This window comes from Cricetulus griseus, chromosome 2 (assembly GCF_003668045.3).
Source record: "Cricetulus griseus strain 17A/GY chromosome 2, alternate assembly CriGri-PICRH-1.0, whole genome shotgun sequence".
Lineage (NCBI taxonomy): Eukaryota > Metazoa > Chordata > Mammalia > Rodentia > Cricetidae > Cricetulus > Cricetulus griseus.
The window spans coordinates 369338705-369365722 of record NC_048595.1 but is presented as its reverse complement, the minus strand read 5'-3'; the positions used below and the strand labels follow the sequence as shown (position 1 = coordinate 369365722).

Genomic DNA, 27018 nt, shown 5'->3' with positions numbered 1-27018 from the left:
GTTCATGGAGGGAACCCCTTCTCTTCTCTGTCCACTCTAGCAACTGTGTTCTGGTGTTCATCCCGGGTGTGTGTGTATGGGGGGGGGGGGGAAATTCAGTGACAACCTTCAAATGCTGCCTCAGTATGGATCTAGAAAGAACTTTGCTCTTTGCGTCCCTGGCATATGCATTGCCTCATTTCCAAAGTTGATCTGCATTCCATGTAATGAAGGCCTTAAAAGCAATGAACATATTGGATTGGAAGCAAAGACTACCCAGTTGTTGTTTCCTACTTTCCAAGAAAGGCAGTTGATGATGGTTAGATCAAACCGTTGCAAAGCCTGTGTCTCTGCAAGTATTGGGGCCTGGGCAGATGATCAAAAAGGAAGCATTGGGGGGCTCTGATAGTGGGAAGGGCATTGGGCTCCACACTGAACAGTTCCATCTAGCCTCTACTCACTGACCAAACGCTTTACTGAAACTCTGCTTCTGGCCTTTGTTGCCACCTCTGAAGTTTCTATTTTTTCTTCTTCGCTGCCCCTGTCCCCCTGAAGTTCCTGCTTCCACCCAGCTGTCCTCTAAAGGCACAAGGGGTCGCCATCCCGCTGACGCCTGCCACCTCGATATCCTTCCAGGGGTCCATTCTTCAGCTCCGGCTGCTCTGTGGCCACAGTGAGCTGCCAGCCTCTTGAATCATGCCACTTCTCCTGTGTTTCTGTGACTGCTTCGGTATGGACATCAAAACAAACTCCCAGTTTTCCTTTGAGGAAGACCATCCCCCTCACTTTGGCCTCAATGCTCTCGCCCAGCAGCTCCTTCAGTTCTTTCCAAGTGTAACTAATGATGTTCATTTGAATGGAGCACCGCAGGATCAGGGTCACAAAGCCCGCTTGAGAGTTGATCAAGGAGCAGCGCTAGTCGACTGAAGTGGCCCCTGAAATGTGGGCCTGTGCGGCTGCCAGGGCCTCTACAGCTGCCTTCTCCTCAGCTTCTCAGCAGACTGCTTGAAGTGGCCAATGGCGTAAGAATCTAAAAGCCTGATGGCATCTTTGCTGGAGGCTTTTATTTCTGTTGCAGATGGAACACCTATCTGTTTAAATTCCCGCTTTCTGCTCCACTTGTGCTGACTGGTATTCTTCCTTGTGTTGATAAAAGCAGATGCAAACCCCTGTCCTTCAGCTCTGCCTGTCCACCCCGAATTGTGAATGTAGGACTCCACATCCTTTGTACAGCTTTGAACAACCAAGTCAACCTCAGAGATGTCTAAGCCATGTGCAGCCACATTGGTAGTAACCAAAACCCTGAAACTGCCATTTCGGAAACCTTTCAGGGTGATTTCTCTTTGCTTCTGTGGAATGTCGCCATGTAACGACTGGGCATCCTGCTTCATGCATGTATTCTGTGACAGCTCCTAGGCTTCTCTCTTGGTTTCACAGAAGATGATAGTATGCCCTTGATGGCCACTGTACACTCTGATCACATCCCCAATAACAGCTGCCCTCTCAACTCCAGTGATATTTAATGGCCAAGTGTTCCACAGTTATGGCTGCTTTCTGAGTCTTTTTACCAATCAGGGCCACCTGTTCAAACGTAGATTTCATGGATTTCTTAGCAACATTAGACACCCAATGAGGGCAAGTTGCAGAGAAAAGCAATGTTTGGGGGTTGTCTTCAGAATCTTTCTTGTATGCCACATGTAAGATTTCTTCAAATTGATCAGCAAAACTCATATCCAACCTCTGGTCAACTTCATCCAGGACAACATGTTTAAGTTTGAGATCTAGCTTGCCATTCTGCAGGAGGTCTTTAATACGACCTGGGGTCCCAATCAGGATATCAATCCCACCCCGAATTCGTTCGATTTGACCACCATAGGGAGTTCCCATCATAAAAACAAGCCACTGATAGCTTTTTGGTGACATCACTGCAGTCTTTGCTCACTTGATTTACTAATTCTCTTGTAGGTGCAAGAACTAGCACCTGAGGGGCACGGCCTCTCTTCCTGTCTTGTAGTAACCCATCCTGAAGCTTCTCAGTCAAGGGAATGGCAAAGGAGAATGTCTTCCCAGTTCCTGTCCGTGCCTAGGCAATTAAGTTTTTCCCACTGTACACATGGTGGAATGTCTTGGCTTGCACAGGAAACAGGAAGTTTACTCCACAAGTTTTGAGAAGCTTGACAGTCTCTTCAGATCTGGGAAAATTAGAAAAAGCTCCTTCTTTCTGTTCCACAGGTATTTCCTTCTCTGCCTCACTACTACTTTCTTCACCGATAGCTTCTTTGGAGGTGGAATTCGACTCAGAATTAGAGAATCCATTCTTGAGCTTGGGGCTTTCCTCTCCTAGGTCTCCATTTGATTCCTTCCCTTTCTTCATCTTCTTGGCTTAGGAACATCTGCATCTTCAGAAGGCTCCTCGATTTTTGCTTCTTTGGCTTTTAGCAGGGGCCGCTGTCTTAAGGGGCTCCTTTTTCTTCTTGGGGGTTTTGCTTTGAGAAGCCCTGTCATCTTGAGGCACCTCTTCTTGCTCTTTGGCCTTCTTGGACTTGGAGGGCTCCATATCATCTTCAGAAGGACCGACCTTTCTTTTTAACTGCTTTAGCTTTAGAGGAAACAGTTTCTTCCATTCCTTCTGTTGCTTCTTCGGTCTTAGAAAGGTGAAAACAAAATCTAATTTTCTTGAGAGGCAATGTCTCCATGCTTTCCACAGCTGTGGCTGATCCCAACTTAGACTCACTGGGGATTTCCCGGGATTATTCAGCCTGAGCTGCTCATGCCTACCGGTTTGCTCCACTGCTGACAGGGGGGATGGGGGGAGAAAGCTCACCGCCTCTCAGCTTACCCTAGTTTGTCACTTCTCCTTACAGTCTTTTATAGTCCTTGTCTAGTAAAGAAATTTGAGTTCTGTAGCTTTGAGAACTTAAAGGTATGTATTAGTTACCCAGTATTTATATCTTATAGTAGCACAAACTGACAGCATCCTGTAGGAAGCCGGAGTCTCCGCTCAGTCTCCACTCTGGTAAGATGCATTAAAGCTTGTCTACAGAAGGATCCGAGTGTCCTGCGTGTATTTCTTGCTGGCGAGAAATACAGACCCGGCGCGGGACAGCATCCTAATACAAGACCTTAGAAATGGCAAAAGCGTATGTGGGGTCTGTTGGAAAAGTCAGTGTCTCGACAATGAGTCAATAAACATGAAAGTGAACTTTTTAATCTTTTCCTCACCTAACAATTCAGAGCTTACTTCACACGGATGGCTAGTCTGTACCTTATCCTTTTCATTCCTGCAAGAGCTGTAGACCAGATAGCTTTACCCAGCAGCCTCTTTGTGCCTGATACACTTGTAATCCCATGAGCCTCATGACAGGATTTGGAGTCTTTTTTTTTTTTTCCTTTTTTTCTTGCCCTCAGAGCTCTTGTTTAAAGGCACAGTGGATGTGCTTAACTATTCTTTGTCCATAATGCAAGTTAGCAGCGTTTTATTCTGAGTTGCTTAGTCAAGGACTAATACGTCCAAAAAAAAAGCATGGATCTCTATGTCCTTGTCTCTAGTTGGAGTCATGTGTAAATACAGGCTGGTTTGTTTGATCCACCAAGATGCTCTCCAAGAGACTTAATGGGAAATTGTCACCCTTGGTGTATTCTTGTCCTAATTTTGTCTTATCCATCTATTTTTAGTTGTTACTTAACAAGCCACTTTCACATAATGATCACCTCGTGGAATATGATGCAAGGCAGTAGGCATGGAAACTGGCTTGAGGGAGTAGATTCTAAAGATGGAATTCAGGATCCATGGCACTCATCAGTGACAAAGACAGTCCCCACTGTTGGTGGTAAATGGAGAAATTTCTGCTCTTGTCACATGGTAGTGCTACGACTTAAACTTTCACCAGTGGAGAGCTGGGGTAATAGTGAAAGACCCTGCCCCTTGGCTCGTTCTCTCTCTCGGTGACACTCCCGTACGCGCGCGCACCCACACGCCTGGCGGCTGGCTCCCTCCCAAGCAGGTTCACCCAGGCGGGGCGACCCAGGCCCGCCCGCCTGGTGCCGCGCCCCGGGGCTGGGGCCAAGCAACGAGCACCAGGTGGGCTGGCACGAGGGCGAGCACCAGGTGGGCCGGCACGAGAACAAACACCAAGTGAGCCGGCCTGGAGCCCTGCCCCTGAGCCCCGCCCGATGAGAAACACTCCGTCCCAAGGTCTCCGCCCCCAAGGTCAGCCATCTGGACGCGGAGGGAGGGGGAATTGAGTCTGTTGTACCAGACACCAGACCTTGAGAATATGCTGATCTGGAATGGCTCTGTGTCTCATTTGAACCATCCAATGGAAATGATTCTGTATTTCGCCTCATTTGAAAGACTCTGTTTCACCTCATTTGAATAACTCTGTACTTTGCCTCATTTGAATAACCCTGTATAGCGCCTCATATACATTGACCAATGGGAATAGCTCTGTACAATGCCTCATTAGAATTATCCAATAGAATCCCTGCTCCTAGCTTGCGCCTTTTTCCCTATATAAGGACCCCTTTCCCTTGGCTCGGGGTGCTTAGCCACACAGAAGCTAAGTCGCCCCGGGTACCCGCGTCTCCAATAAAGCCTCTTGCGGTTTTGCATCCAAGCTCGTGGTCTCGCTGATTCCTGGGTGCGGGTCTCCTTCTACGAAAGTACCTCTTCGGGGGGTCTTTCAATAGAAACAGGAGGTGGATGATAGACATGGGAGAAGTAATGACTGTTAATTAGGACTTTAATGCCAAATTGGAGACATTGAGCCAATGGTTGCCATTTCATGGAAACAGGGCAAACCCTGAACATGACTATAAAGATAACCTCCCTGGGATGTAAGAGGAGCCTTTATTGAAGTTTTCTATATCAAAGCTAGGGTTTAACAGAGGAGGGGGTGAGGCACTGAAGCTCACAATGGGAACATTTAGATGTACATGATACTAAAGATTCTAGGTTCCCTGAGACGTCTACGCATGCAACATGCTACACTTAGACTGTCGAAAGACACCGGACCTCTTCCATTTGTGGACATCTATATATTTTCAACTAAGGTGAGGTGTTGGGAAAGCCTAACACCTGCCCCTCCCAATATTATGGGCTACTTCACTTCTGGACTCAAATATGACTCCTGGTAATGGGGATAGGAGCAATGCTGGTAATAATTTAAAGGACGGTGAAATAATTCACCTGAGCAGCGGTAATCTGACGATGTAAAAAGAGCCAGAGGAGTATAGCAGAGAGTAGACCTGCAGGGCACTGTTTTCCAGGCAAGGTGAGCTAGAAGGCTGAATGAGTCTTGACATGAGGCTTAGGAATCTAATGTCTTGGCAAGGGTTGTGGAAATAATCTGCTTGGGAAGAGTACATTAGCTTTTCCAGAAAAAAGTTTCGAGATGGAGGAAGCACCTCTAACACTCGAGGAAGTAATCCAAAAAGGCAGACCTTGTGGGTTATGTTAATAAGTCCATTTCTCCGGGGAAAACAATGCTTTCTTTTGGACTACAGTGCCTTGGTAGGAGAAGCAACTGGCAACTGCAGTTGGAAGCTGATGCTGACATGCTGTCACAGCTGGGTTCTGTGTTCAAGAGGCTCCCAGTGTTACAGAATAACAGACACAAACAAGGCTGATAAAACCATTGTATTAGAAAGCCAAGTAATCATGCCAACTGGGAACTTTAATCCACTTTACCCCTGAAGCCTTGTTGATAAACTTCTAGATGCCATTGAAGTCCAATAGTCTGGATAGGTGACAATCTTCATTACTTGTTGAGCCACTTTGCTAGCCCACAGGTGGTATTATTTCTGGAATCACTTGTAAAGTGTAAAATTTTTGGTTAAATCACCACCAGTGAACAAAGCCTACCCTTGCTGTGATTGGCAAGGGGGACAGCAAAGACAAATTCTGTACCCCTCCTGAGTTCTAATGCACTGGATAGATTTTCAAGAAGTCAAGAGATTGCCTTTTAAAGTGAATTGCTGGGGGATATTTGACCATACTGTGAACCCTGAGTTTTATTTGAGTTAATCAAATAAAAATTAGCCTTGGGTCAGGAGGCTGAGTTAGCAACTAGTTGACAGAAAGTAGTCATTGAGCCTCAGAGGGCATCCAGGAGACAGTCACAGGAAGTAGTAGGGCAGGGTTTGAAGTGGTGCAACTTTTTCTGGTTTGGGGAAAGGAAAGTACAGGTCTTCCGTGTATGCTAGCAAAGAGAAAGGGTTAGGTAGTTGTTACTCAGCATCTCTGAGCTTGAAGGTTTTCACCCCAGCCTTTGAATCTTGAGTCTTATTCATAATTAGAATGATAGAGATTTAGTTAAAGCTACCTTAAGCAGCAGTGACAAGGCCAGTGCCTGGGGGAGAAGAGTTATCTCCAGGCCTCTGCTAAAGAAACATGCAGGTAACCACAGAGTTGAAGTTGCTGGCTGAGATAGCAGTAGACTGAGGTACAACCACTGTGCTGAAGTTAAAAAAGGAAATTAGAATTCCTTTCCCATGAATTTACAGATCTGACAGAAGGACAGATTTTTTTTTTTTAGGTTTGAGTGTGTCCCTTCTTGTCCAAGCATGTGTGAAATATGTGCACTATGTACTGCATGCCACATCCCTTCCACCTTGGGTTCCATGAATTCACTTTTAACCCTATGTTTAAACTACAAGACGCATACAAGTATGGTTCCTGGAAGAAGTTCAGGCTTGGATTCACAAGAGAATCTAGAACAAACAGCACTACATAGGATGGCCTGATATCAAATCGAATGTGGGGCGTAAGCTCCTCAAGCTGCTTGCACATATCCAATAGACAGGACAATGGGTAGAATGGATACATAAACAAATTACATTGTCTAATTGTAAGATTTAAATTAAATTGTGTTCATGAGCTGGGAAGTCACCTCCTAGATACTGTCATTGGTTCCACTGTGTTCACTAAGAGACATGCTGATAGCTTAATCTCTAACACTTATGAATGATTTGATCTTGAGAATAGGACTATTATAGACATGGCCAAATTAAAATGAATCAGGGCGAGTCCTAATCCTCCATGGCATGCATCCTTGAATGATGAAAGAGGAAAATCCAGGGACACAGAGGATAAGATATGACTAATTGATTGTCTTGTTTCTGGATCTGTTACCTGTAATTCTACTGCCCTAGTTAACCTTTGTAAGAAGTCCTGGAACTGTTCTGTAGGTCCCTGTTCTATTCTGGTATAAGCTTCTAGGCGTTCTCCTGGCTCACGAACCTTATCCCAGGCATTTAATGCTGCTTTCCTGCATAGAGACAGTATATCATCATCATATTCAGCCTGAACCTGTGGGTCAGCATAAATACCCTGACCAAGAAGCTTATCTAGAGGGGCTTCAAAACCTTCCTTTATGCCCTGACGTTCAAGGAGCTTTGCCTCTTCCCTTACCAATGATTTCCACTGGATTTGGCATGAATTCTCAAGTACAGCTGCTGCCAATCGTTCCCAATCTGTGGGTGTCACCCTGTTAAAGGTTGCCCATGAATGTAATAGCTGTTTTACGTATGGGCTATGGAGACCATATGAGACAACTGATTCTTTAATATTCTTAAGATCCTTCGGCTGTATAGGTTGCCATTCATAAACCATTCGTCCATGAGGGTGTTTCTTAGAAGCTGGCTTTTCTACCATGGTAGCTGGGTACACTAATGGTGTACGAGTAACAACCTTAGAAGAATAGTCACGATACCTGGGTGGAGTAGGTGCCTGGGATTGGAGTGATTCTGCTTCTGAGGCATCCCACTGATCTTTAAGCCTAGCAATGATATCCTTTTGAAAAGTTTCAATCTCCTTAATCATAAACGATTCCAAGCACGTTAGTGAATCTGTAAATTGCTCTAACTGCTCATCTACACGTTTTTCTAGGTCTTTCATACGATCATCCTTAGACAGCATCTGGATGGAATGGAAACTGCCTTCTAGGTATTGGAGTCTAGATTCCAGGTCATGATTTGCTGATTTTGAGTCCTCAGCAATTGACCGTATGGACCTATGTAATCTGTCAGCCCTGTACTGTAAATTATCTTCCAAACATTCAAATCTAGACTCAAATTTCTGATCTGCTACCTTGGATGCTTCAATGACTGATTGAATGGCATTGTCCAATTCTTCAACCCTATGCTGGGTATTTTGCACCGTTGCATCTAGTTGATGAGTAACATTGCCTATCTGAGTTTCTAGCTGGCTACAGATATTCTTTAGCTGGTCATGGTCTTCTGACAGCCTAGCCTCTAAGGCCTCAGACATGGAGGATCTCTCTGTGTTTATCTTAAATACGCTGCATCTCATCAGCCAGCTCTGTCTTTAGTGTATTGGACACAGAGCCAAGCTTATCATCCAATTTCTGTTCCACTTGCTGCACAATTGTGGTCTGACCTAATCAGTTTTCCAAAACATCATTGCATAAAGCTGTTATTTCCTGCAAGCAGGTGGTGAGGTTATTTCTGTCCCTGTTCCTGAGTCCTCTGGCTAGTAATACTATTTGTACCAGCAAGCTAACTGCCATGACAGCATATAGGCCAGTAATTGGCAAATTAGCATCCTCCTCAAACAGTGAATTCACGTAATAAGCAAAAACATTACCAATTTTAGCAAATGATAAATATCCCGCCATGATTTTACCTGATTTCTACTCCAAATGCAGTAAATATATTTGACCAGCAGGTAGCACAGGCCTTCAGTTATTCCGAGGCGTTTGGCAGCAGTCGGTCAGCAGTGGAGAGGTCACAAAAGCGGCTGCGCTTATCTTAGAGAGTATACGGCTTTTCAGCTGCAGCTTTCCCGCAGCGGCCAGGGGAAGCCTCTGCTGAAAGCCGAAACTTACTCACCTCTAGGCAGCTAGAAACTGGGTGGATGGTTCTGAGCAGCTCAGCTTCCGTGGGTCAGCTGCTAGCCGGGAACCCCTGTGGAGAGAGGGCGCTTTCCAGGCCTAGGCCTCAGGCCCGATGGAACCCACAGACTGTCCCAAATGGGGTGTGGGTTTCCAATATCCCACTTCTGACACCAGATATAGTAGGAAATTACCAATATGGAGTCAGGTAGAAATATAAGGGTATTTAATAGGGAAAAGCCTTACTTACAGAGTGAACCAGCCAGCTGGTGGTAGTCTGTACAGCAAGCAGCCAAGAGAGAAACCGAAACCGAACCGCAGCCCCCTACTCACTCTGACCACGCCCTCACCAGCCTGGTCAGGTACCCCTGTAGCCAGCCTCTAAGAAGGCTTGGCTACAGCTTCCCCTACAAAGAACACTATATATATATATATATATATATATATATATATATATATATGTATATATATGTATATGTATATGTATATGTATATATAGTCACAGTTGAAAGTGAAGACAACTTCCTGGTGGTCTCCTATGGCCTTCAGAGGGAGAACACCCTGTCAGGACTTTGATTTCAGATCTCAGACCTTCAAACTGTGATAGAGTACAAGTCTATTGTTTTAAGTCTCACAGTTTGTAGTACCTGTTGCAGGGCCTGGAAAGCTAACAAAGATGTATTACTACCCTATTTCAGATGTAGTTTTGTTTTGTCCTGAGGGAGACAACTCCCCTCTTTCTATTAAATGAGACTCAGTCCTGCATCCTTGTACCACTGGGCTGTTTCACTTACAATCCTATTCAATATCCTCCACTCTGTACTTTCACTGTCCCCCACCAAGGAAAAGCTATTTTGTTACCAGGAAGACTCATGCACAGCAAGATAAAGGGGTTTCCTATCTGTCCTGGGTCTAAGATAGTCCCCTTCTACAACCTCCTCATGGAGCTGCGTGGGCTTAGTACTTTGAACATCATGTTCTTAGGCCTCCCTGCCCCCTCCCTGATCTCTGGTCCTGGAGGATAGACCTTCTAGGAACCACCACTGTGTCCAGGTGATTCTCCTACATGGTGTCCATGGGACACACTTAGAATCACAAGTAACTTGCTGATGACCTCTGGTTGTCCATATGGATTTCCTCTTCTGACACAGTGTAGACCCTGTCCTAACCATTTTAACTCTATCTCTAAAGAATAACTCCTATGCCTAAGACAGTGCCTTAAATCCCTTCTTCCACTCGCTATCAATTGTACCTGCTTTCCTTTCACTTATGATTCTGAAAGTCAAAATTCTATTTGTGTTGCCTTTCCTACTTTCCTTTCCCCTTCAAGGTTGAAATCTTTGAACAGGTCTCTGCAGTGAAGGTTTCTGGACACTGCTTGTCTGGCATCCAACCTCTGCTGGTTTGGTCTTTTGGTTACACTCTCACAATTTCGATAGTTCCACCCTCACTGCCTTGGCAAGTGTCCTCCAAACAAAAATAAAATGAAACTGAATAAAAGCAAAATGCACGGGCAGCAGCACCAGCTCCTCTTGGAATCCTGAGACTGACTTCACTCAAGGTGTCAGATGGAACAAGGTGTGCAGTTACTGCTGTTGCACTAGCATGCACATATCTGGGTGTCGCGTCTATCTCGAACAGCAAGAGAAACACGACCACGACTCTTCAAGCAGTTTATTCAGAAACCTTGTACATCAGCTTCTCTCTGCTCCCAGCCCCCGAAAGCCCTTAAGTAGATGCTCAGTGCCCAATCAGCTCATGCCATCTGGCAATCCCAGATAGGCCACAGAAGGAGGAAGTGCACCAGATGCCTCAAGCACTTCCAAATAAGGCTTGTTTACAGCTAAGCTCGGACTACCTGGCATCCAGCCAGGAGCCATCTTAGGGCTGTGGCTCTCCACATCTGGGGAAGAGAGCACACATGCAACTCTGTGCTCCATTCTCTGTGATCAAATGTAAAAGAGCAGAGGACTGGGAAGTGGAGGATAAGAGGAGGGGAGGAGAAGGCAGGCAGAAGGCAAGGGGCCAGAGGAAGGAGGGGAGCTAGTGAAAGCCTATGAGGAAAGCAGAGAGACAGGGGAAGGGAGTACAGGAAAAAGTAAGGGGAAAAGGCAGAATAGGTGCAGAGTCAGTGTCACATGGGGGGAATGGCAGGATTTTGAACTTAGGAGAAGACTAATTATCCCCAAATGGGCATCAATACCTATTAGTCCAACACACAAACTTCAAATGCCAGTCAGCAAGTTTGGAGTTACCTGGCACAGCCAACTTCATCTTTTAAATCAACTTAATGCTACAAACCAACAAAAAGAAAAGGCTACCATGCTGAGCCCCTGAGGAATCTGAGTTTCCTGGAAGATCTCTCAGGCCCCTTTACCTCTGGGTGTACCTGTGGTATAGTACACACAGCCTTGGTTCAGTCCAGTGTATTCACCATCCCAGGAAGGGAAAGGAAGAAAAGCTAACTCCTGTCCCATCTGACCATAGGGACCCTGGCTAGCCAGTCTTTGGGAAATAAGTATAGCTAAGGCCTTTCCCACAACCAAAGAGGTTGCAGATACTAGCCCATCTCCTCACTAGATGATGAGGCATTGTCTACAGTAAAGACCCTCTTTTTCACTCCATCAGTGTTCCAGTGGAGAAACGTGCAAACCTGTCACCACTTTTGACTCTGGAGTTGGGAAGACATGTCTTTAAAGACACCCCCCCTCTTTAACAATAGTATCCAAGAAACCAAGTAATCCTGTCGTGAAATCATGGGCAGCCCCACAATTATTTGTCCTGGTCCAATGGTGGAACCCTAAACCTAACAAAAGCCCCAACCCCAACTCCACCTCAACTCTAATCCTAAATTCTGACTCTGACCCTCAACCTGACCTTGTCACCCAAACCATAACAATAATCCCTAACCCTAACCCTAAATCCCAACTCTAACCATAAACTTTATCACCCTAACCATAACCCTAACCTCCCCCTATTCCTGACACTAACTCCTTAACCATAACCCTAACAATTACCCTAACCCTCCCATAACTCTAACCCTAAGCCTTTAGGCCCCTAACCCTAATCCTGTCAGAAATCATATTTTAAAGTTAATTAAAACTTTTCCAACATAAATATTTGATAAATATATCTTCTAGTAGTTTTGATAACTAAGATCAACAATACACAACACTTGTAAGTTTTTAAGAGTGGACTTGGGTTTCATCCCATTTGTATCCAGGATAAGAACTTCTTTCCTTGCCCTGTTTAATAGAACTTGATCACATCAAAAGACTTCAAAGAATATTTAAAAAACTTGTTTTTCTTACAGTCCTTTGTACATTAGAAAATGCAATGATTTATTAATTATCTGGTAATTGCAAAGTTCTTGGTTTGATCTCGTGTACTACACCTACCGTTGTGATGATATTGGGGCTACCTAATGCTCTTGTCCTGCTATAGCAAAAATATTCAACACTGCATCATTTACAAGCAATAACAATATTGTCTCATGATTATGGAAGTTGGGAGTAGAAGAAAAATACTCTGAAGTATTTACTGTTTTGTAAGGACATAGCTTTAGCTTCTGGGGTTGCGCTTTATTGGCTGGTGTTTGTGATGAATATCACTGTGTCCACTGTGGCAGAAGACAGAAAGGTGCAAAGAATAGAATGTTTTTCCTAAGAATCTCATGAAGTAATCATCTCTGATACAGTTCCTCTTAACAGAAGAATTTTAGCAACAGAGGAAAGACTACCTTAAATGCCCTCTCTTGATAATGAGAGTGATGACTAATTCATATGACATCATATAGCCTTCATCCAACAGCTGGTGGAAGTAGCAGACACCCACAGCTAAACCTTGAACTGAACTGGAATCCAGTTGCAGAGAAGGAGGACTGATGAGCAAAGGGGTCCATACAAGTCTGGTGAAACCCACAGAAACAGCTGACCTGAATAAGGGAAAACTCTTGGTCCCCAGCCCGATAGCTGGGAAACCAGCATGGAACTGATCCAGACCCCCTGAATGTGGGTGTCAGTGAGGAGACCTTGGAAATCTATGGGGTCCCTTGTAGGGGATCAGTACTTATCCCTAGCATAGGAATGGACTTTGGGAGCCCATCCCACATAGAGATACTCCCTGAGCCTAGACACAAGGAGGTTGGCCTAGGCCCTATCCCAAAGAATGAGACAGACTTTGAAGACCCCCCCTATGGAAGGCCTCACCCTCCCTTGGGAGCAGAAAGGGTATAGGATAGGTAGGGTGTTAGTTGGGAGGGAGGGGAGGAGCAGAAGGAAAAGGACCTGGGATTGACATGTAAAATTTTCTAATTAAAATAAAGATGTGGATAAATAGAAACAATTTTAGGTATGACACAATATTATAAAAAGGAAAAGTGTGAATTCAAAGTTTAATTTTTAACACTTTTAACTTTTAAAAAGATTTTAAATTTTTTGTTAATTTATGTGTATGTGTGTATACCTGTATGTCAGTACATATACATGTGTGCATGAGTCTGAAAATGACAGAGGCACTAGATCACCTAGAGCTGGAGAATTAGGCTGACACAGATGTTGGGACCCAAGCTTCTGCCATCTGCAAGAGCACTACATCCTGGGAACAGCTGGGCATCTGTCTCTAGCCACACTTTTAACTTTTGATGCAAATGATAATCATCAATGGCATCCACAAATGGAATCAATCAAAAGACATCCACTAGAATTAGTGATTTAGTAAAGTGGCTTTTCATTTCAAAACTACAACTTTTTCTCAAACTTTTTCTTTCCTATTCAAAAGATGTTCCTGATTATTCTGATTAATGCATAGAAGTATCCCTCAGGCTGCCAGTCATTCCCATCACTTCTTTGCTCTCTCATTGATTTCAAACACTCTTCTTTGTCATATTTGACAGGGATGTCAAGAAATACATATTTGTCCAAGTGATTTTGATATGTAAAAAAAATTACTTAGGTACTGATAATCACAAACACAAAATAACCATATTCTTTATGAAGATGAACTTAAAAATACTATGATAAAAATTTCATCATGAACTTAAAAATACACTAGTGAGTCAACAATAAGGTTCATCAGGTAAAAGGTACTTGCTGCCAGGCCTGAGAACCTGAGTTCAATCCCCAGGATCAAAATGGTGGAAGGGAAAAACTCCTTTAGACAAGTAGTCCTTGACCTCAATGTGTGTGTGCGCACATTGTACATCCACACAACCTACACCCACAATGCAAATATATTTTAAAGAGTATTAAAATGCACTATTTTCTAAAATAATTGAGGGTGATCATGATATACTACTCTTTACCCAGAATGTACAGGGTACATGAGATGTTCACAAACTTGGGCCAACCTTCCAGAAAATAGTAAATTCCTCAAGTGATATCAATAAGATGTGTGCCAATGAATTATGGTTATGCTATTGTTATAGATACATTAATCAGCTTGTAAATTATTGTACATTCTAAACTATTAAATATTATCTCATTACAAAGAAGACACATGAACTATTTTTATATTTGAAAAGATCCTATGTTAATATTCCCAAGCACATTATGTTTTAAATCGATTGATAAAAGAATATGTGATATTTCATTAGAAAAATATGTAACATGATATTGGATTTGAGATAACTTCTTAGAGAACAAAGCATCACTTTTCCTGGGGATCTCACCATTGGTAGGTTGCCCAAGTTCCAAGGGATGACTCCACACCCATGTACTAATTGGTCAGCACTAATTGGTCAACACAAATTGGACTCAGGGGGTTGTTAACTGCTAAAGACATAAAGTCAGAAAGGAAACAGGTTGAGTGATCCTAAGGGTATTTGGAGAGAGGTGGTAGGGGATAAATAAGATAAAAAAAAAACATTGGATATGTGTACAAAATTTTCAAAGAATAAATGCCAAAATACTATCAAGTTTTTAAAGTTTTAACCAGGAGGAACATAATCTAACTGTTAAATAATAATCTTGTTATACTAATTATAACCTAGAACATAAAATTCTTGCCAAATTGCCTAGTGCCCCCTTTACATCCTTATTCCTCAGAGTATAAATGAATGGGTTGAGTGTAGGAGTTACCACACCATAGAAGAGAGCCATGAACTTAGGTTGGTCCCTTGAGATAGAGGATGGAGGCTGAAGGTACATACTGATTCCTGGGCCATAAAATAAGGAAACTACTACAAGATGAGAGGAACATGTACCAAAGGCCTTTGTCCTTCCCTCAGAAGACTTAATCCTAAGTATAGCACGTCCGATACTAATATAGGAAGCAAGTATTAAGCATAAAGGAACAGCTAATATAAAAATGCATGCCACAGAAAGTGCCAGCTCATTTGTCTCTTTTTTACCACAAGAAGTCTTTATCAGAACTGGAATTTCACATAGTAAGTGATCCAGTGTATTGATGCCACACAGTGGCAACTGTAAAGTAAGTGTGGCTTCTGAGATCGCATAGACAATTCCACAGAGCCACATGATGCACACTAACAGAATACATACACGTTGATTCATGATCAGGGTGTAGTGCAGAGGTCTGCAAATGGCCACATAGCGATCAAAAGACATAATGGCAAGAAGAAGACACTCTGTGGCCCCCATTGTACTAAATAAATAAAGTTGAAGTGCACACCCCACATAGCTGATGGTCTTTCTGGAGCTTCCCAGGTTAAACAGCATCTGAGGTACAATGCTGGTGGTGTAGCACATGTCCAGAAAGGAGAGGTTGGTGAGAAAGAAATACATGGGGCTGTGGAGACGGGGTTCTAAGACAGACACCAGAATGATGGCAATGTTCCCCATCATGGCTAGGGGATATGTTACCAGAAGAATAATGAAGACCGGGAGCTCCAGCCAAGGATGATTGGCAAAGCCAAGAAGAATGAACTCTTCAGGGTGGGTTGCATTAATGACTACCATTCTCTTCAATTTACTTCACCTGTGATAACAAAGTGGCAGAGAGAGAGAGAGAGCGGTGGAGGGAGGGAGAAGAGAGATAGTTGTGAGAAATGACAAGGGACAACCCATTATTTTGTATCTTGTACTGTTTATCCAGTGATAAAAATCAGATAAACAGACTGTCATAACTTTGGAGGGACAAAAGATAGTCTTGACCAGGTGATCCATTTGACACTAAGTTATAAAATGAGTTACTTTAAAAGGTCTTCCTCTGGATAGTGAATTTCTTCCTCTGCATAAGGATATCACTGAATCCTCATTACAATTAAACACATAAGAAGTTTGTGTCCACTGAATTTCTGTGTTTGGTTTGATCTGATCTGTCAGAGCCCAAGAAGGGTCATCGTGGCATGGTCCAGAACACTCACTCTTATATATACACAAGTTCTATAATCTTATCCCCACTTCCTTAACTTTACTACATTATCTCATGGTATCTTTGTGTCTTTGATTTCTGATAAGTTTAACCATTATTTTACTAGACAAATTTCTTCATCTAGAAATCTCTAAATCACCTTAGAATGACTCAAACTCTATTCATTTGATACCCCTTTAGCACACACTCTCTCTCTGTCCTTATATGTGTAAACATATATATATATATATATATATGTACATAATATATTTTTCATGTGACACTTCTATCACATAAAATATATTTGTTGCATCTCTTACTTAGCTTCATGAAGGGACAGATAAAGTAATATTGGTTATTTTATATAAGTCTGAAACAATTAGATAAAATATCTAAAGCCAATATGGAAAAATTTGACCACAGATTTTAAAATCATTTATATACAAGAAAACATCTCAAAATAATCCAAATTTTGTGTACTAATATTAATAAAATTTTCTATGTGAGATCATTCTGTCACTTAATATTTCACATATAGTAGTTAATGAAATTTAATACTTCTAGTGATGTTTCAAGTAAGAGGTAGATAAAAGAGATATTACTTATGAAGAGATTTGCTTGTTCTCACAGTCAATGAATTAGGATTTCCAAGTCTCACAGAAGGCTTCCCGAAGTGAAATGCTGTTTGACTCTCAAATATGCATTAATTAACTATTACCTACATATATTCCATTATTTCACAGGAAATTCATGACCCATGAAAATGTCTTTTGACTTACCTTGTTTTTATCTTCAATGAGAAGAAAATTAGAAGAAATTTAGGCTATTTTTTTTTATTTTCAGAGACTAATTAGGAACCTTTAGTTGATAGAAAAATACAGTGTTTAACCATTTCAGGAAATTGAATTATGAATTAAGTGAGTGATTGATAAATTATGACAATGGATTAGGTAGACAATGGTAGAAAATACATGGAATGACCCATATGTGCTATTTGTATACTGTTCCTAAAAACTCCTGGGATGGTTTTTAAGCAGACCATTTACGTAACTTTTTCCTTGTTGAATTAGCAGAAAATGTTCCTAGGGACAGAGTTCTTTGTGGATTTACTTATGTGCAGTTAATTATCTCCTTAGTTGGGTTGTAAGCAATTCAGGCTTAGGGTTAGTGTTAGATATGGTTTAAGATAAATTTTCACATCTCCAATTATTATATGTGATTTAAAGAAACTCATTAAATTTCCTAATTAACTATATAATTTTATATTCATTCTGTAAAAATTTTCCTCTTGTGATTTAAATCAATGTCTCCTCACCCCAGATAGGCACTGATGACAGACCAAAGAAAAGATTCCACCAAAGTCTAGCTTAGAGTACCAGTGCGATTATTGGAGTTACAGGTTACAGAAGCGTGGGTGGCCCAACGGTATTTGCATCATTAGAAAGCCTACCAAAGATTGGATGCTAAGTGTATGACTTTTGGGAAGCCCCATAGGTCTGAGTGTTCTCAAACAGGTTGGCTAATCAGAGCGTTTCTTCTCAATAGCAGTTGTTGCTTCTAAAACTTTTGAGGGACCTTGTGAATTGTGTTAGTTTCAGACTTCTGAGATTTTCAAGGTTTTACTTCCAAAAACTTAGGGAGCATCCCTTTAAGGAGGGAATCTTTCATTTTCAAGGACATTGCTATGCATCATTCATTTATTGATAAGAGAATGTATGCAAGTATTTATTTTTGTTATTGGAAAATAATAATAATTTCTAATAATTGGATAGTGGTGGTTTGAATAAAAAATATTCCCATAGATTCATGTGCTTGAACACTTGGTTCCCCAGTTGGTGGCTCTGTTTGGGGAGGTTATAGAAAGTAACTATTCAGAAATACAGTGTGATATTATGGTTTATTTATGTATTACGATTTGGCAAGTTGAGATTACTTAAGCTATCTTCTTCCCAAATATTTATCACTCCCTCATAATGAGTACATTCAAAGTTTCTTTTGTATGTTTTGAACAATATACAAAAATTATTAGAGAGTTAACAAAAATTGAAGAGACATATTTTATAATCTTGTTTCCTCCTGCATTTAATTTTGGATAGTACTTAAATTTAGGAAACCAAGGGGTGGGATTTATGTTCAAGGGTTTATAAAGTTAATTATCTTTTCTATTTTTTAATTTAAATTAGAAACAAGCTCGTTTTACATGTCAATCCCAGTTCCCTCTCCCTCCCCTCCTCCTCTGGCCCCTACTAACCCCCATCCCATGCCCTTTCTGCTTCCCAGAGAAGGTGAGGCCTTCCTTGGGGGATCTTCAAACTCTGTCATATCCTTTGGAGAAGGGCCTGTGTCTAGTCTGCGAGAGTATCCCTCTATGTGGAATGGGTTCCCAAAGTTCTATACTAGTGATAAATACTGATCTACAACCAGAGGCCCCATAGATTTCTGATGCTTCTAACTGACAACCATGTTCAGGGGGTCTGGATCAGTCCTATGGTAGTTTCCCAGCTATCAGTCTGGGGCCCATGAGTTCTCCCTTGTTCAGGTCAGCTGTTTCTGTGGTTTCACCAGCCTGGTCTTGACACTTTTGCTCATCACTCCTCCCTCTCTGCAACTGGATTCCAGGAGTTCAGTTCAGTGTTTAGCTGTGGATGTCTGCTTCTGCTTCCATCAGCTACTGGATGAGGGCTCTAGAATGACATATAAGGTAGTCATCAATCTCATTATTGGAGAACAGCATTTAAGGTAGCCTCCCCACTAATGCTTAAATTGTTAGTTTGTGTCATCCTTGTAGATCTCTGGACATTTCCCCAGTGCCAGATTTCTCTTTAAACCTATAATGGCTCCCTCTATGATGGTATCTCTGTTCTTGCTCTACTCTATTCTTCCCTTCCCCTGATTCAACCTTCCTCCTCCCTCATGTCCTCCTCTATGCTCCACTTCTCCCCTTCTTTATCCTGTCTCCATCTCCCCTTCCCCAATGCTCCCAATTTGCTCAGGAGGTCCTGTCCCTTTCTTGGTCATCGGGGGACCATGCATGTCTCTCTTAGTGTCCTTCTTGTTTCCTAGCTTCTCTGGAAGTGTGCATTGTTGGCTGGTAATCCTTTGCTCTATGTGTAAAATCCATATATGAGTGAGTACATACCATATTTGTCTTTTTGTGACTGGGTTACCTCACTCAGGATGGTTTCTTCTAGTTCCTGCGAATTTCAGGTTCCATTGTTTTTTTTTTCTATTACTCCATTATGTAAATGTACTACATTTTCTCTATCCATTCTTCAGTTGAGGGGCATCTAGATTGCTTCCAGGTTTTGGCTATTACAAATAATGCTGCTATGAACATAGTTGAACAGATGTCCTTGTTGTATGAAGGTGCATTTTTGGGTATATGCCTAAGAGTGGAATTGCTCGATCTTGTGGTAGACTGATTCCCATTTTCCTGAGGAATCTCCATACTGATTTCCAAAGTGGCTGTATGAGTTGGCACTCCCAACAGTGGAGGAGTGTTCCCCTTTGTCCACATCCTCTCCAGGATAAACTCTCATTGGTGTTTTTTTATTTTAACCATTCTAACAGGAGTAAGATGGTATCTCAGAAGCAACTGAAAGATAAAGTTTGACATCACCTTTTCCTAGGAGAGAACAGAGCTTTTGTACAGAGAGATATCAACTTCAGGAGAAAAGGAGCATCTAGAAGTGTAATGTAGCCAAGTCCAGTGCTCAAGAAGATCTTTCCATTTCCTCGTATCTTCTTTAATTTCTTTCTTTAAAGACTCAAAGTTCTTACTATACAGGTCTTTATCTTGTTTGGTAAGCATTACCCCAAGATATTTTATATTGTTTGTGGCTATTGTGAAGAGTGATGTTTCTGTGATTTCTTTCTCGGCCCATTATCGTATGTATATAGTAAGATTACTGACTTTTTTTTTTTTATTCTTGTACACTGCCACTTTGCTGAAGGTGTTTATCAGTTGGAGGAGTTCCCTGGTAGTTTTTCAGGCCACTTATGTAAACTATCATATCATCTGCAAATATTGAAAGTTTTATTTCTTTTCAGTTTTTATCCCTTTGATTTTGATAGCCTTTTGTTGTCATATTGCTCTAGCTAGAACTTCAAGTACAATATTGAAGAGATATGGAGAGAGTGGACATCCTTGTCTTGTTCCTGATTTTAGAGGAATCAACTCAAGTTTCTCTCAGTTTAGTTTGGCTGTTGGTTTACTGTATATTTTTATTATGTTCAGGTATATACGTTCCTCTTATGCCTGATCTCTCCAGGACCTTTATCATGAAGGGGTGTTGGATTTTGTCAAAGGCTTTTTCAGCATCTAGGAGATGATCATGTGGTTTTTCTTTTGCAGATTATGTGGTGGATTACATTGATAAATTTTCATATGCTGAACCATCCCTGTATCCCTGGGATGAAGCCTACTTGATCATGGTGGATGATTTCTCTGTGTTCTTAGGTTCGATTTGCCAGTATTTTATTGAGTATTTTTGCACTGATGTTTATGAGGGATATTGGTCTATAGGTCTCTTTCTTAATTGTGTCTTTTTGTGACTTGGGTACTAAGGTAATTGTAGCCTCATAAAAAGATTTTGGCAATGAACTCTCTGCTTCTGTTGTGTGGTACACTTTGAGAAGTATTGATATTAGTTGTTCTTAGAATTTCTGGTAGAATTCTGCACTGAAGCCATCTAGCCCTGGGCTTTTTTTTTTTTTTTTGGTTGGGGCTTTATAGGTCTGTTTAAATTGCTTATCTATTCTTGATTTAATTTTGATAAGTGATATCTATCCAGATAATTGTCCATTTCCTTTAAATTATCGAATTTTATGGAGTACAGGTTTTCAAAAATATGACCTGATGATTCTCTGGATTTCCTCAGTGTCCATTGTTATGTCCCCCTTTTTATTTCTGATTTTGTTAATTTGCATGTTCTTTCTCTGCCTTTTGGTTAATTTGGCTAAAGGTTTTTCTTGAAGAACCAACTCTTTGTTACACTGATTCTTTGTATTTTCCTAGTTTCTACTTTATTGAGCTCAGCCCTCAATTTGATTATTTCTTGGCGACTACTCCTGGATGAGTTTGCTTCTTTTTGTTCTAGAGCTTTTAGTTGTGCTGCTGTTAATTCTCTAGTGTGACTCCTTTTATTATTGCTTTCAAAATGTCCCATAAGTTGTGGCATATTGTGTCTTCATTTTCATTGAATTTTAGGAAGTGTTTAATTTCTTTATATCTTCCTTGACCCAGGAATGGTGCAATTGGTTGTTGTTCAATTTCCATGAGTTTGTAGGGTTTCTGAAATTTGTGTTGAATTCTAGCTTTGAAGCATGGTGGTCTGATAAGATACAGGGGATTATTGCATTTTTTGTACCTGTTGAGGTTTGCTATGTTGCCGATTATGTGGACAAATTTAGAGAAGGTTCCATGTGGCGCTGAGAAGAGGGTGTATATTTCGAGTTTGGATGGACTGTTCTATAGATGTCTGTTAAATGTATTTGGGTCATAACTTCTGTTAGTTCCTTTTTTTCTTAAGTTTCTGTCTGGTGGTCCTGTCTAGAGGTGAGAGTGGGTGTTGATGTCTCCCACTATAACTGTTTGTGGTCTTATGTGTGATTTGAGTTTTAGTAATATTTCTTTTATGAACATGTGTGCCTTTGTATTTGGGGCATAAATGTTCAGAATTGAGACTTCTTCCTGATGGATTTTTCCTGTGATGAATGTGAAATAACCTTTTTCGTCTCTTTTGATTTTAGTTTGAAGTCTAATTTGTTAGATGTTAGGATAGCTATACCAGCTTGTTTCTTGAGTCTATTTATTGGAAAATCTTATCCCAATCCTTTAATCTGAGGTATCATCTGTCTTTGAAGTTGAGGTGTGTTTCTTGTACTCAGAAGGATGTATTCTATATTTGTATCCATTCTGTTAGCCTGTGACTTTTTATAGGCAAATTAAGACTATTAATATTGAGGGAAATTAAGGGACCATTTAGTGTTAATTCTTGTTTGTTTTGGATTTGTTGTTGTTGGTGGTATTGTGTATGGATTTACCCTGATTTTTCTTTTGGGTTTTGGTAAAGTGGGGTTATTATTAAAGTGCCTATGTTTTTGTGATTGTAACTTCCTTAGGTTGGAGTTTTCCTTCTGGTACTTTCTGTAGTGCTGGATTTGTGGATATGTATTGTTTAAATGTGGTTTTGTGGTGGAATATTTTGTTTTCTCCATGAGTATATTAGTCTAGGCTGGCATCCATGGTCTCTTAGTGTTGGTAGAATATCTATTCAGGACCTTCTGGTTTTCAATGTTCCCATGGAGAAGTCAGGTGTAATTCTGATAGGTTTACCTTTATATGTTACTTGGATTTTTTCTTAGCTGCTCAATATTCTTTCTTTATTCTGTATGTTCGGGGTTTTGATTATCATGTGACAAGGGGGCTTTTTGTGGTCCACTCTTTTTAGTGTTCTGTAGGTTTCTTGTACTTTCATTGACATGTCTTTCTTTAGGTTGGGAAAGTTTTCTTCTATGATTTTGTTGAATGTTTTCTGCACCTTTTGAGTTGGGTTTCTTCACCTTTTTGTATACCTCTTATTCTTAGGTTTGGCCTTTTCTTGGTGTCCCATATTTCCTGGATATTTCATGTTAGGGATTTGTTGGACTTAAGATTTTCTTTGGTTTCTGAATCTATTTCTCCTAGTGTAACTTCAACACCTGAGATTCTCTCTTCCATCTCTTATATTATGTTGGTTATTCTTGCATCTGTAGTTCCTGATCATTTACCCATCTTTTCTAATTCCAGCATTCCCTAGGACTGTTTTTTTATTGTCTCTATTTCAGCTTTCAAACCTTGCACTGTTTGAATTATGTCTTTCAATTTTTGGTTTGTCTTTTCTTCCATTTTTAAAAGGATTTTCTCTTTTCCTCTCAAGTTCTCTATCATCTTCATGAAGTTGTTTTTCAGGTTATTCTCTTCTGCTTCATCTGTGTTGGGATGTTCAGCTTTTGCTGGTGTAGAGTCACATTGATTTTTTCTGTTGTTGAATATGTTCTTATATTGTCTTCCCATCCCTTCTTTCAGTGGGTGCAGGTGGGGTCTCTTCCTCTCCTTTTGGGTTCAGGTCCAAAGTTCTCTTCCAGTGGATGCAAGCAGGTCCAATACTCTGATGGGTCTCATAGTGGGTGCAGTTGGGTCTGACACACAACCTTTCCCAGTGGGTGGGAGCGGGATTAGCACAGTAATGTCAGCAGACTCGAGGTTGTCTACCTGTCTGCAGTCTCCAGGCCAGGAGATCCCAGAATGGGCAAGCAGAGGTCGGGCCTGAGACAGGGGCCCAAGCTCAAATCTCCCCTGAGAGGGGTGGGAGTAGCCCTGCCATATCAGCGGGCTCTCAGTTGGTTTTCTGGGGGCAAGTCGACCTGCTTGCAGTCCCCAGACCAGGAGATTTCAGTTCTTAAAATATTATTAATATCTTTGTGTGTGCATGTAGTATGTGTGTTTCTCATGCATGATGTAGGGAGTTATAGCAACAGGGTGTATGTGAAAGTAGAACAACAACTTTAGGGAGTCACTTTTTTTCATATTTATGTGGCTTGATGAGAAATCTCCTTTACCTAATGAATCATCTCACTGGCCATGAACATCAGATTTTTATAGGAATAAAATCTTCTTACACCTTCTCAGTATATTTGTGATTTCTTTTAAATTGTTTTTGAGACAAGACCTTGCTCAAAGACAGCCTTAGCCCAAGTTAGTCTTTAACTCATGCTCAGGGACCTGCTCTCAGCAGGTCAGGTATTGATGAGGAGGTATGGAGTCTGTGAACTATTGGAAAGATACACAGACAAACATGGGAACTTTTTCTGAGGGCCAAAGCTTAATTCTTCATTTTATTTTTCTCTTCTTCCCAGTTGTTTTCCTTCTATATCTTTCCTGTTTTCCTTCTATTTCTTCCTTGATGTTTTTCTTCTTCCTCTTCCCTGATGTTTTCCATCTAATCTTTTATTTCTCTCTTATCCCTTTTATATTTCCTAAGATAAAAGTTTCTATGTAAGGAAAGATGACCTCACAATCATAAGTTATATATTTTTCAAAAGAAAATTAAATTCTTTTTATAGGAAGAAATCACATTATGATAAAAAATTACATGTTTTTCTTAGAAGCCCCAAGGTAGTTTAAATTTCTTCTTTGTATTTTTTCTATCATAATACCTTCACTACAAAGCAATGCTGCTTTTTATAAAGGATTAATAAAGTCTAAGTAACCAAGGTATTCTGCTTTTTCAGGTTTTTGTTTTGTTTTTGAGACAGGGTTTCTCTGTAGCTTTGGACCTTGTCCTGGAACTCACTCTGTAGACCAGACTGGTTTCAAACTCAGAGATCCACCTGTCTCTGTATCCTGAGTGCTGGGATTAAAGGCATGTGCCACCAGCACCCACCATCCAAGGTATTCTGTTGAAGCAACTTGTTATAGATAAACAAAATGTAAGCAAGCAAGGCAATCTTTTAGCCAGTTCTTTTACTGGAAGGCTACATTTTTGTGATTACAAAGAAAGGATCAGTCATTTTATTTATATCAAATGGTAACCTTTCAAATATAACTTAAAAGAATCACAAATCTAAACACACACACGTTCATATATAGAAACAGTCATTTATACTTTAATCCTCAGAGTATATACCTACTCATCAACAATTTATTTTATTAAATCATTCCAAGGAAGCCAAGGTCAAAAATGGGTACAAGAAATTAATCATCATCTTTGGTCACCAAGCCTTCTTTAGCAAGAAAGGCACATCTGGACTGCCTTTTTTCTTGTTCCTTGACCTCAATGGGTCCTTCACTCAACTATTAAAAGTGTGTCTTTCTAAACTTTAAATTGTTCCTCAAGATTCTTCACCAAAGCCATTAACAAAAACATTTAGCCTAACTTTACTAAAAATCTACACCTCTAAATTCTTTCTATGGGTGGAAGTTGAACCATTGACCTGCTCCTGCAGCAATGCTATGAAAAAAGTCAATCACTATTATAAGTACCAGTAACACTGCATAGTGAAGGGCTACAATCCCCCTTATAATTTTCATACAACTCATAGATTATGAGGGATGTGGCATGAGGTCCTCTGGAAATGTAGTCCTCAGGTCTCTGCCTCTCCAAGACACACCCATCATGTTTTATACTGATAGGTGAGCCATTCCCAATGACTTTCTTTAGATTCTTTTTTAATTACTCATATTTACATATCCATCCCCCAATTACCTCACCCTCCATACCTTCCATGTTCCCCACCCAACCCACCCCCTGACTCCTCCCCAGGGATTTTTCCCTTCTAGCATGGTCCCTGACAAACAAGCATCAACCTTCTTTCTCCAGATTCTTGAGTGTTATGATCCAGGTCCATGTCATTATGCCTGGTGGTAATTTTATGTTGCAATAAATTTACTTATGTTCATTAGAGTTTGTTTTACTGGGTTCTGTATAGTCATGTGGTTTTGTAATGGTAGATATCATCCTTTTGCTTCTAGTCAGGACTTATTTTTAGAGTTGTAGGGATCTGATGATGATGATTCCCTGTTGTTGTTGGTTGTCTGGTTTGTTACGACTTTTATTTTTGTCTGAACAAACATTTTATTTCTCTTTCATTTCTGACGGACAGATTTAATTTATATAATATTTTTAGTTTGTGGGTTTTTTTTTCCTCTTAAGGCTTTGGATACCTTATCCTGTTATTTTCTATTCTCTACTACACCATAAAGTTTATGCTGAGAAAACTGACTTCAGTGTATTGAGGATTCTCTTATGTTATGGCTTGTATGTAAAATGCCTACTCAGTGACACATGTGTTTGAATATTTGGGGCACAGTTGATGCTACTGTTTTGAGAGGTTGAACAATAGAGGTTGGAAACTAGATGGAGAAACTGGGTCACTGGGAGATGAGCCTTGAGGTTATAGTCTCCCTCTCTCACTCCTCTCCCTTTCCCCCTCTGTCTCCCTCTTTCCTGATCATCTCTATGTAACAGTCAGCCCATGCTCCACTAACAATGGCTTATCAAGTAACAAAATTTCAATATCAAGTTAATAATTTTCTTGCATGAATTGTAAGGAATTTTATGTGAAAAGTTTAAGCTTGGGCTATAAATTTGACAACTACATTGAAGAAATTCAGATTTGTAATGAACATATTTTGAATATCACTCACATCAAAAATATACTCATTGTTTATTGATGTAATTAACTTGCTTCCACATTAGAAAAATTTTTCTCATATTGATTCATGATAAATTTCTGAGTTTATTCTCAGAAGTGTTTCTAGACTGTACTTAATTGATAACATCACTTCCTTTTTCCTTATTGATTCAAGACTCATACTAGTTGTGTTTTAAAAAAAGAATTAAAAGTTTACTCATGGTTTTTGTCTCTGTACAATTTAATATTTCATGAGAAATTCTTTATTTAAACATCACTTATCCCAATTCATAAGCAAAATTCACAGTGCTTTCTTTAAAAGCATGAACATACTCTGAGCTTTGATAAAGTCATGATTAAGAATAGTGTTTCTCCCTAAGACCATTATGAAGCTACATGAAGCACAGTCATTACCTTTTATTACTAAACATAGTTACTAGTTTAAAGTGAATCAACTAGGAAAATTCTGTATTTTCACAAATATATGCCCAAATTGGTATATATTTGTGCATCCAATTTAATTATAAAATGATTATACAACTTGATTATAAAATTTCTATCATTTGATTTGATAAAATGCTAGAAATGAGACAAATGTGGCAAGGATATATTCTGTGAACCTAGAATATATGAGTTATTAGAGAAACCAATATAAAATTACTACAATCATTAAGCTATTTCATTTGATATCAGTGAACTT

The 27018-nt window shown here is 40.4% G+C and overlaps 1 protein-coding gene and 1 pseudogene across 1 annotated transcript; both read right to left on the bottom strand.

The window, feature by feature from the left end:
* Window positions 1-436: 436 nt before the first annotated feature.
* LOC100760552 lies at window positions 437-2702 on the bottom strand (annotated as a pseudogene).
* Window positions 2703-14809: 12107 nt separating this feature from the next.
* LOC100760843 (olfactory receptor 2B11) lies at window positions 14810-15748 on the bottom strand. Its single transcript, XM_027400027.1, has one exon. The coding sequence runs from the start codon at window positions 15746-15748 to the stop codon at window positions 14810-14812; it is 939 nt and encodes a 312-aa protein (XP_027255828.1).
* Between the last annotated feature and the right edge of the window lie 11270 nt (window positions 15749-27018).